Source organism: Neopelma chrysocephalum, unplaced genomic scaffold (genome assembly GCF_003984885.1).
Source record: "Neopelma chrysocephalum unplaced genomic scaffold, ASM398488v2 Primary Assembly neopelma1_137, whole genome shotgun sequence".
Classification (NCBI taxonomy): domain Eukaryota; kingdom Metazoa; phylum Chordata; class Aves; order Passeriformes; family Pipridae; genus Neopelma; species Neopelma chrysocephalum.
Genome location: NW_020897799.1, coordinates 124,905 through 135,698, shown reverse-complemented (window position 1 = coordinate 135,698; position 10,794 = coordinate 124,905). Strand labels below are relative to the sequence as shown.

The window sequence follows — 10,794 nt, the reverse complement described above, 5'->3', positions numbered from 1 at the left end:
TCTTCCTCCTCTCTCCTGACCCTCTTCCTCCTCTCTCCTGACCCTCTTCCTCCTCTCTCCTGACCCTCTTCCTCCTCTCTCCTGACCCTCTCTCTCCCAACCTTCCTTCCCTCTTCTCTCTCTGATCCTCCCTCCCAACCCTCCCTCTCTTCCACGCTCTCTTTCCTTGCTGACCCTCTCTCTCCTCATTCTGATCGTCTCCCCCAACCTTCTTTCCACCCTCCTTCTGCTCAACCTTCCCTCCCTCTCTTTCCTCTCTCCCAGCCCTCCTTTTCCTCTCCACTCTCCTGATCCTCTCTCCCCCGATCCTCCTTCTCTCCTGTTCCCTCTCTCCAGGCCCTCCCTCTCTTCTCTACCCTCTCCCGATCCTCTTCCTCCTCTCTCCTGGCCCTCTCTCTCCCAACCTTCCCTCTTCTCTCCCAATCTTCCCTTCCTCTTCTCACTCCAATCCTCTCTCCCAACCTTCTCTCCGACCCTCTCTCTTCTCTCTTTCCTCTCTGCCAACTCTCCTTCTCCTCTCCCCGACCCTCCCTCTCTTCTCTCCTGGTCCTTCTCTCCTCTTCTGGCTCTCTCTCTGCTCTCTCCTGACCCTCCTTCTCCTCTCTCCTGAACCTCTCTCTGCCAATCCTCCTGATCTTCCCTCTCCTCTCTCCCAACCCTCCCTCTCCTGTGTCCTCTCTCCCAACCCTGCTTTCCTTTCTCTGGACCCTCATCCTCTTCTTTCTCGACCCTCTCTCTCCTTCCTAACCCTCTCCTTGCTCTGATTCTCTCTCCCAACCCTCTCTCTGACACTCCCTCTCCTCTCCCCCAGGTTTCCACTGTGCCCTCGTGCCCCTCTTCAACCCCCTGTTCTCTCCACGGAACCTGGTGCTCGTGGCCGCGCGGACCCCGCTGGCTGCGGTGCTGGCTGAGGACAGTGAGGACGGGGACAGCAGCGAGGACGAGGACCCAGGGGGCTGAGAGCCCCTCAGGGAGAGCAGAGCCCCCCTGCCCCGGGCACAGACCACAATAAACCCGTGATTTTTACTGCCCAGGGCTGGGTGTGAGCGAGTCGGGGCTGCACCGAAAGCGCCGCGCGCCACAAACACGGAAAATCAAGGGGTGTGTTTATTGCAGAACCCAACCCGGGGGGAAAGTCTGGCCCCCCAGTTAATACCAGTAGGATTTCTTGGCCCGCCGTGTCTCCACAATGCCCATGGCGTCCATGATCTCCTCCTCAAAGGTCTTCAGGGACGGCTTGTACGTCTTGGCCAGCGCGTCCTCCACTGACGTGTCCTTGGGGCCGTCTGTGTGAGCGAGGGGACAGCAGAGCTGAGCCCCCTGTGCCTTCCCCACGTCCCCCCAGGCCCCCTGCCGCCCCGCTCACCGATCCAGTTCTCAGGCACGATGCCATCCCGGCGTGGCTGCGGGGGCACGGGCAGGATGCGGCCGCTGCGCAGGGACACGCGGACGCGCTCGCCCTCCTCCGTGTACCTCCACTCCACCTCCGTGGGCTTCCTGCGGGCACACGGGCGGTGGGAGGGGGCAGAATGGCACGGGGGGGGCCTCAGCGGGGTCTCCTCAGCCCCCCCACAGCTGTTACCTGTCCTCAGGGTCCACCAGGCTGATCTGGTTGAGCAGCAGCGGCGCCTCGCTGGCGATGTAGGTCCCGGAGTACTTGGCCGTGCGGTTGATGTAACGGTAGTGCTGCGAGGGGATTTAGGGTCACCGACAGCCCGTGACCCCCCCAGCCTCTATAGCACCCCCCAGAAACCCCCCCAAGCCTCACCGTGTTCAGCCCTTCCACCACGACCCAGTTCCGGGGGCGCACGACCTGGGTGACCCTCCCCTGCTTCCCCGCGTCCTTCCCGCTCAGCACCTGGACCTGCGGGGGGGGGAGAGGGGGGTACAGCTGGGACCCCCAGCCTGGCCACCAGCCTGGAGGGGGGCCCTGGGGGGGGAAGGGGAGACTCACCGTGTCCCCCCAGAACACCTTCCAGTCCTCCTCGGCGATGGGCTCCACGAAGATCTTGCGGCGGCGCTGCCCGGGGGGGTTGCGGAGCCGGGCGGCCGCGCTGTCGGGGGGCCACGTCCCGTGGCGGTACCCCGGGGGCAGCCGCGTCCGTGCCGCGCTCAGCAGGGCCGAGAGCCGCATGGTGCTGGGGGTCGGGGGGTCAGGGGGGGCCCTGTGACCCCCCCGAGGACACCCCTCGTGCTCCCGGGGTGATGGGTGTCCCGGGGTGGGGGGCATGCAGGGTGATGCTGGAGCCCCCCGCCCCCCAAAGGGGAGCCAGGCCCTGGCAGAGCCCCCCCACAAAGAGGATTCGGGTGTCTGGTAGAGCAGCCCCCCCCCAAAGGGGATACGACACCCAGCAGAGCCCCCACTACCCCCAAAGAGGACCCAGGGGTCCCGCAGGGGCACCTCCCATCCAAAGGGGATTCTGAGGTCCCCCCACCCTTAAAAGGAGATCCAGGTATCCCGCAGAGTCCCCTCACGCCCCCCAAGGGGACCCAGGGATCCCACAGACCCCCCCGCCCCCCAAAGGGGACCCAAACCCCTGTGGGGCACCCCCCCACTCCCAAAGGGGAGACAGGACCCAGAAGACCCCCAAAGAGAGCCAGGGATCCCGCAACGTTCCCTCTCATCCCCAAAAGGGGCCCTTACCCCCGGAAATGGCACCCAGGGGTCCCGCAGAGCCGCCCCCGCCCCCCAAGAGGACCCAGGGGTTCCGCAGGGTACCCCCCATTCAAAGGGGATTCTGCGATCCTGCAGAGCCCCCCTCATCCCTAAAAGGGGATCCAGGGATCCCGAAGAGTCCCCCCACACCCCTCCAAAGGGGACCAAGGGATCCCACAGACGCCTCCCCACCCCCAAAGATGACCCAGGAATCCCGCAGACCCTCCACCCCCCAAAGGGGACCCAAACCCCAGCGGAGCACCCCCTCGCTCCCCAAGGGGAGCCAGGTCCCAGAAGACCCCCCTCCCTCACCCCCAAAGGGACCCCCAGGGATCCCGCAGAGCCCCCACCCCCAAAGCGCACCCGCAGAGCCGCCCACCCCCGGAAATGGCACCCAGGCGTCCGGCAGAGGCCCCCCGCCCATAGAGGGACCCAAGACCCTACAGAGCCCCCCACATACCCCAAAAGAGCCCCACAGACCCCCCAAAATAGTCCCGGACCCCCTCCCCGCTCACCTGCGCGTCCCGCGCTCCGGGGGGGCGGAGCCTGGAGGGGGCGGGGCCGTGCGGTGTGGGCGTGGTCTGGCGCGGCGCAGGCCGGGCCGCGCAGGCCCGCCAGGGGGCGCTGCGTAGCCCGCGGGACGGAGGGGCGCGGTGCATGCCGGGAGCTGTGGTCCTGCCGCGCTGCACGCCGGGAGCTGTAGTCCCGCCGCCCCCACGGTGTTCCCCTCGGTGTCCCCGGTCCCCTGCGACCCCCTCCCCGAACCCCGCCGCGGCTCCCGCGGGGTCCCGGCCCGCCGAGCAGCGGCTGCCGGGAGCTGTAGTCCCGCCGGGGCTGGCACCCGGCCACGGCTCCATTTTCTGCCGCTGCCCTGCCCGTCCCCCTGGGGCTGGTCCTTGGGGACACCGAGGGGTCCCCGCTGTGCCCTCCGTGGGGAGCCGGGCACGGCCAAATCCTCCCCCCCCGGTCTGGCCTCTCCCCACAGGGTTGTGTATGTGGAACAGGGTCATGGCCCAGAGCCTGCCAGAGCTCAAGGAATGTTTGGACAACACTCCCAGGCACATGGTGGGATTTTCGGTGTCGTGTGCAGGGCCAGGGGTTGGACTCGATGATCCCGATGGGTCCCTTCCAACTCAGGATATTCCATTACTCCAGAGGTCAAGGAGTGCTTGGACGTCAGGATTTTGGGACTGGGGAGATTTTGGGGTGTCCTGAGCAGGGCCAGGAGTTAGATGATCCTGATGGGTCCCTTCCAACTCAGGATGTTCCATTATTCCATTATTCTAGAGATCAAGGAGCGCTCGGACATTGGGATTTTGGAATTTGGGAGGATTTTGGGGTGTCTTGTGCAGGGCCAGGACTCAATGATCCTTGTGGGTCCCTTCCAGCTCAGAATATTCCAGGATTCCATGGTCTCTATTTTATTAAACATCTCCCCTCTGAAACCTCCCCCTGGCTCTTTCCCTTCCCCAGTCCCAAGTCCCAGCCCCTGCTCTCTCCCAAAAGCAGCCCCAGATCCATGTGCTCCAGCCCCACACCTCAGAGCTGCCAGAGCCCCTCTGGGCAGCCCAGAGGGTCCCCAAAACCACCCAAGGGGTTGGGCAGCGGCCGACCCAGGGCCCGGAAAGCGCTTTAAAAAGGCAAGAATCGCTTTTATTTCAAATCAACTGCTCAGCCCCGAGGAATCACTAATACAAAGCGTTGCACCCACGGCAGGGCGGGCGCTCGGGGTCGGTACCGGGCTGCTCTGCATTCCTCTCTCTCTCTCTCTCTTTTTTTTTTCCTTTTTGTGTGGTTTTTTTTGTGTTTTTTTTTCTTTTTTTTCCTTTTGAAATTTCATTTTTGGGGTCGGTTTCTGTCGTCCAGGAGCTCCGGACGCGACGAGCCGGCGAGGGCGACGCCGGGGCAGCACCCGGGGAGCCAGCGGGGTAGGATCAGCTCTCTGGGGAAGCTGCTACAGGCTGTGGGGGCCAAGAACAGACCCGGGCACGCTGTCACACCCCACAGCGCCAGGGATGTCCCCCCAGGCCCAGGACAGGCAGGAAGAGCCCAGCTGTGGGGCACGGGGATCACCACACCACCCTCACCTCTCCTTGTGGTCTCTGACCTCCTCCTTGCCCTCCTGCTTGGCTTCGTTGGCGTCCGGCGCGTCGGCGGCGTCGCTGTTCTTCTCCCCTTCGCCCGGGTTGGCTTTGGGCTCCTCCTTGGGGGCCTCTTCGTTGTCCACCTTCTTCTCCCCTTCCTGCCCCTCCGCATCCTTGGGGCGTTTGGGGGAGTCCTGGGTGGGGGGAGAGCTCAGCTCAGCCCAGCCCCCCTCGCCCAGGTCCCCATCATCCCCAGTGTCCCCCCCCGCTACCTCCAAAGCATCTTCCGCTTTCCTCTTGATCCCGGCTTTCTCGTTCTTGTCCTTGGACTGCTCGTCGATCACCAGCTTCCCCTCCTCGTCGCTGCTGCCCTCAGCGTTGCCCTTCTTCTCCCCGTCCCCATCCGGCTCCCGCTCGGCCGCCTCGGGGCAGCTCTTCTTCTGGGTGGGCTGGGGAGACACGGGGGGTTCACAGAGGGGACACAGGAAAGGGACTGGGGGGGGATGGAGGCGCTGGGACCCTCCAGCTCGTGACCCACCTGGTAGCCAGAGGCTTTGACCGTGGGGTTGTTCTCGATCTCCCACAAACCTTCGCTGAACCCTTTCCGCTTGTTGGGTTTCCCGAACTTCTCCTTGCACTCCTCGTAGGGGAAAAGGTCTTTGGGCCCCAGGAATGCCCTGTGCCGAGGGGTAAATGCGGTGAGAGGGGGTCTCTCCCAAAGCCCCGGGGTCGCCCACCCCGTCAGCACCCCCCGGGCCCCGGCTCCCACTCACGTTTCGTGGGTCCCGAAGAAGAAGACTTGGTACTTATTGGAGGAGGATTTTACTGCAGCTTCTGGCATCTCATCAATCTGCGACAAAAAGGATGGGGTGAGAAGGGAGGGCAGAGCCCCCCAGGGCTCCCCAGATCATCCCAGGACATCCCCCCACCCTGGCGTCCCACCAACAGGCACAGCCTGGGGAGGGAGGAGAACATGATTCCTTGGGAATTCACCCACCAGCTGGAGACAGTGGCCAATGGAACAAGTGGCTGTGCCCACCAGAGCGGGGTCACAGGGGTCCCCTTCTCCCACCCCCCCATAAGCCCTTGTCTAGACCAGCTCAGACACACTCAGCAAATTCAGGCGCTGCCGGCAGTGCCAGCAGAGCCGGAGGCATCACCTCCAGCCTGGGGCACAGGGATCAGGGTGCCCCAGGGGACACCGTCCTGCTACTGGGACCCCCCCAGCTAAAACAGGGTCACCAGACAAGGGGACAGCCCGGCAAGGGCTGTGGGGTCAGTGGGCAGACGGTGCCAACCCCATGGGCAGGTGCTGCTCCACCGAGCGTGAATAATCCCGAGGCGCCAAGCGGGAAGGGAGCGAAAGCAACTCTGGCTGCTTTTTATAGCATCTAAAAATAACCCCCCCTGCAGCCAGCAGCCATAAATTCCCTGAGAAAGCCTCAAAGGGAGGTGGAAGGAGCCGAAGGAGGATGCGGGTGGGGGTCTCGGGGTGGGTGCTGGCACGTCACCAGGCTGGAAGGTGCCAGTGCCGGTGCCCAGGGGTGCTGGGTCCCATTCCCAGCGCTCTGCTGACTCATGGCACAACCTTTCCCAAGGCACCACGACCCCCCCCGGCTCGCTGAGCCTCAGTTTCCCCAGCCAGCAGGGCCAGGGTGCCGCAACAGGACTCCTGTCACTGGGGTTTCTCCCCTCTTCCTCCCAGCATGTCACCAACCCATCCCAAATGCAATGGAGGGCCGAGGTTTTCTCCTGGTTTCACTCCCAGACCTGGGAATGGAACCAACACGTGCCCCTTTGCCAAGGGGCAACGCTGGCACAGCCCCAGGGGCAGCCGGGCAGGAGGAGACACTGGCGAGGGGCTCCACGTGGGCACTGGGATGTGGTGGATGGTTCAGTGACATCCCATTCCAGGGTGGGATGTGCCTTTGTGCCATCCCCACCGCCCAAACAGGCACCCAGGCCATTCTGCACCCATCCTCTTGGATCCAGGTGTGTTTTGGGATTGGTGCTGTGTCTCCACCCAGCGCCCCAGGGCCACCACCACCATCCTGCCCCAATGTCCCAATGCCCCCTGCTCCCCACAGGCACAGGGACATTCCAGGAGCAGGGATGGTCCCTGGCGGTGCAAAGGTCAGTCTGGCCCTGGCACCAGCCCCCCAGCAGGACCCTGGCCCACGGTGGCAGCCGGGAGCAGCAGCTCTGTCCCCGCGTGGCACCAGCGGGGGAGGAGAAGGAGGAGGAGGAGGAGGAGGAGGAGATGTGACTCAGAGGGGCGGCCGCCAGCCCAGCCCAGCCCAACCCAGCCCCACCAGGAGATGCTGCTGCCCAGAGGCCTCATTCCTGCAGGTCACTCCTGGGACAATGTGCCAAAGGCCCTGCCAGCCCCAAAGCTGAGGACATGGGAAACGGAGCCCCTCACGGTGCTGGGACCCCGCTGGAGACCCCCCGGCTGTGCCTTCCCCCAGCGACTTTCCAAACCTTCCTCCCCAAGGGAAGGCGGCACATGGCAGGGACAGGGACGGCTGGCACATGGCACTGTGTCCCTGAGCCCACCGCTGCCCATCCCCGGGCCAGGAACTGTCCTTGGCTGAGGGCACAGGGCAGGGGAAAGCCGGGATCACCCCCGGCCTCTGGGATCCCCCCACAGCCTGTGCCCACCAACATCAGCCCCTTATCGGCCCCTCCTGCACCCCAAGGGGACACGGTGGCTCTCCATGGTGGCTCTATCTGTGACAGCAGGCGGGGACTGGGGTGCAGGGACACGGGGGAGGCGAGTGACACCCCGGTGGGGACACCGATAGCACAGGCGGGCACGAACCCACCCAAACACCCCGAGAGGACTCACGGTGCCCAAAGCACTTCACCACGAGGGCCTCGGCTGTTTGGAAACCCCTCACCCCTCTGGAGCCCCCCCCGGCTGCCCAAATTGCCACACGATGGGGGCCCAGGGCTTGAGGCACCACGGATGTCTGTTTGTCTGTCCCTGTCACTCCCTGGACGGTGGCAGTGGGGGGTGACAGGGCCGGGGTAAAGTCCACGGTGCCCATCGCTGTCCCCCCGCCAGCTCCTGCCAACGGCACCGGTGCCACAGCCAGGCCTGGCCTGGGGTTCTGTGTCCCAGGGGCTGGCCGAAAACAAGAGGCTGAGACAGGTCCCCCAGGAGGGGAAGCTCTGGAGCGTGGCAGGGGAGGGACAGGCACGTCTGGACTCTGCCCCCAACCTCTGCACTTCACCTTTGCAACTGGTCCATGGAGCAGGGCTGGATGCAGCCACCCCGCACTGGGAGCAGCCCCCTCCCTGCCTCAGTTTCCCCACGGCAGGACAAGGCTGGAGCGAGGAGCTGGTTGTCAGGAAGGGGAATTAATGGAATTAACTCATGTGGGTCACACACAGCTGATGAAGCACGTGGGAGGGAGGGCCATGCACTGGGCTGGGGGCCTGTGGCATCCCCAAGTGCCACAGCTGCACCCATAACACCCTTCCCACGGCTCTCCTCAGCCCTGGGGCCATCGCTGGGCCCAGTCCCAGCACCATGCTGGGCACTGGGCAGCAAAATACCCGGAGTCTGCTCCAAACTACCCGGAGTCTGCTCCAAAGGGTCCGGCTGGCAGGATCCTAACCCCACCACGGGAACAGGAGGTGCTTGGGGGGGCGATGCCAGGACCCCCGGCATGGTGCCAACCCCTGGGCTGGTTCTCTGTCCCTTGCTGTGCTCCCACACTGTCCCAAAGGGCTGTGAGGAGGAAGGGCTGCACATCCAGCATGGACGGGAAGCATCAAAGGGCAGGTGGAAGTGAGGGTCCTGCATCAAGGAATGTATGGAGATGGGATGAGGGAGCCAGGGACCCTCTTCCAGGCGCCGGTGACTCATCTCCCTGCTCTTGTGCCTCAGTTTCCCCCATTTAACGCTGCCTCTCTCAGGGAGAGGTTCCCACTGGAGGTGGGAGCTGAGCTGCTGGTGTTGGGAGACCATTCCCAGGGAATGGGCCAGGGGAATAACCCCCCTCCCTGCAGTGCCACCGGCTCTCCCCTCCACTTCTTCCCCGGCCATATCTCTCTGCTCCAGCCACACCTGGTTGGAAACAAATATCCCAGCCAACGCCACGCGTGGCCGGGTAACGTTTCATCACAGCACCTGATTAGTCACGGGCAAACCCTGCCTGCTTCACCCGGGCCGATTACTCACCAGGGGAGGGCTGTGCACCCCAAATCCCCCCCCGGTTCAACCAGCACCCCCCGGGCTCAGCGAGGGCTGCCCAGGAGGGGGAAAACCTGCTCCCCCACCCGCCTGAGAAGCTCCTGCCATGATGGTGGGCAGGGAAACCAGGCTCTGAGAGCAGAGTGGGGTATGAAACCCGAGTGGCCCCGGGCACATCGCAGGCGCTAATTCGGTCCCCGAGGAGCTCAGCCCCCGACCCGGCGTCACCCCCGGCGGGGGCATCTGTCAGAGGGGCTTTTTGGGGGCCGGGGCTGAACCCCGCCGGGATGGGATGGGTGGAGGAGGATGATGAGGCAGCAGGTCTGTGCTGGGGGCCCAAGGGAGCATGGCTCTTCCCCCCGGGAAGAAAAGCTGAGGTGGAAAAGCAGGCGGTGGTGGAAAAGCAGGCGGTGGTGGAAGCAGGCGGTGGTGGAAGCAGGCGGTGGTGGAAGCAGGCGCCGGGCTCCCAGGGATCCCTCTGGCTCCTCCTCGCAAAGCCGCTTTCAAATGCGCGTTGGGAGGCCGGTGCCAAATCCGAACGGCTCCCAACCCCCTCCCGGCCTCCCCGCCAGAACCCGACAAACCAAACAAAAGTTATTCAAACCCGGGAGGGGAAGGAGGAGGGGATGGGGGGGCAGGGGGGGGGATCCTCGGCCTTTTAAAGCCCACCGCGCCGTTCCTCCCCTTTTCCGCTCAATTTGGGGTTTCCAGGCGGCCCCAGCGCCCTTTGCAGCAAGGCCGGGAGGGGAGGCGAGGGAGAGGGGGGGAAACACTCCAAGGAAATTTTAAACTGCATCATCAACCGCTTAAAAATAAACCAGCGCCGTGTCGTGTAGCCAGAGCTCCCCACGGCCCCCGGCCGAGGACTCGGCCCCCGACGGCTCCGGGCGAGCGCGGCCGAGGGGCTTCATCCCGGGGGGGGTGTGCCGGGCTCAGGGCACTGACACCCCCCCAGGCCCCGAGGGGCTCAGGGACCCCCACATCTGCACAGCGCCCACGGCCGTGGCTCCGGTGGGAGCCGGGGGGACACTGGTGGGGACACTGGTGGGGACACTGGTGGGGACACTGGTGGGGACAGCGGCGGGGGCCGCACGCGGCGGGGCCGGCACATGGTGGGTCCTCGACGTGTCCCCCCGCCCCCCTTTCCCGTCCTAAGTCCTCAGTAATTATATCGATTTTCCAAAGCCAAACTCCCGGCGAGCGCTGGCACCTTCTCTGGCACCCGTGGCGAGAGGTAAGGCCACGCAGAGCCGGGGGCACACGGCCGGGGACCTGCGGCCAGGCCAGGCCGGGGGGGGTGTTTGGCTGAACCCCCCCCCCATCGTCCCCAATCCCGGTCTGCCCCAAATCAGCGGCGAAGCAGAACGGGAGCGACCCGTCCCCTCCCCGGGGTCTCGCAATGGAGCGGGAAGGGGGTCGTGGCGCGGCCCCCACGTGGAAAAGAGACCTCCCGGTACCGGGGGGGTCACTCCGGGGGGGTCGCCCCGGGCTGGCCCAGCGTCGTGTCCCGGTGCACGATGCGGTCCCGGTCACCGAGCGGCCGGGGGTGGGGGTGTCCCCGCTCCCACGCGGTGGCAGAAGCCACGCGGTCCCCACCCCTGACCCCCCCTCCCCCGGGAGGGAAATGAATAAACAGCACAAAAGGGGCCCGGGGGAACCCGGGACGTTGTTTCCAACACATTAAATCCCTCCAAACCCAACGAAATGACCCGAAAGCGCCTCCCCAAACCCTCGGTACCGAGTAACCCCCGAGCCCGCCGGGCCCGGCCTTACATAAGGTGCCGGTAAAGTTGGATCCCCCGGTGGAAGCGGGGGCTGGGGGAGGTGAAGCCTGACCCCAATGTGGCCCCCCC

General features: G+C 65.1%; 3 protein-coding genes across 3 annotated transcripts in view; 1 reads left to right on the top strand and 2 right to left on the bottom strand.

Annotated features, from left to right (window-relative positions):
- RRNAD1 (ribosomal RNA adenine dimethylase domain containing 1) overlaps positions 1-1,033 on the top strand; it is a 4,332-nt gene extending 3,299 nt beyond the window's left edge. Inside the window, 1 exon segment of the mRNA XM_027699107.1 lies at positions 812-1,033. Within this exon segment, the coding sequence (XP_027554908.1) occupies positions 812-960 (149 nt within the window). The 3' untranslated portion in view covers positions 961-1,033.
- Positions 1,034-1,088: 55 nt separating this feature from the next.
- MRPL24 (mitochondrial ribosomal protein L24) lies at positions 1,089-2,219 on the bottom strand. The gene is made up of 5 exons (XM_027699116.1): positions 1,955-2,219; positions 1,769-1,864; positions 1,583-1,686; positions 1,367-1,497; positions 1,089-1,286 (listed from the first exon to the last, which is right to left on the bottom strand). Exons 1-5 carry the CDS (start codon positions 2,132-2,134, stop codon positions 1,150-1,152), a joined length of 648 nt encoding a protein of 215 aa, XP_027554917.1. The 5' UTR covers positions 2,135-2,219; the 3' UTR covers positions 1,089-1,149.
- Positions 2,220-4,287: 2,068 nt separating this feature from the next.
- HDGF (heparin binding growth factor) overlaps positions 4,288-10,794 on the bottom strand; it is a 16,737-nt gene continuing 10,230 nt past the window's right edge. Inside the window, exons 2-6 of the mRNA XM_027699117.1 lie at positions 5,514-5,590; positions 5,279-5,417; positions 5,013-5,189; positions 4,744-4,934; positions 4,288-4,617 (exon numbers count right to left, since the gene is read on the bottom strand). Of these exons, the coding sequence (XP_027554918.1) occupies positions 4,611-4,617; positions 4,744-4,934; positions 5,013-5,189; positions 5,279-5,417; positions 5,514-5,581 (582 nt within the window). The 5' untranslated portion in view covers positions 5,582-5,590 and the 3' untranslated portion in view covers positions 4,288-4,610. The remainder of the gene's footprint in view (positions 4,618-4,743; positions 4,935-5,012; positions 5,190-5,278; positions 5,418-5,513; positions 5,591-10,794) is intronic.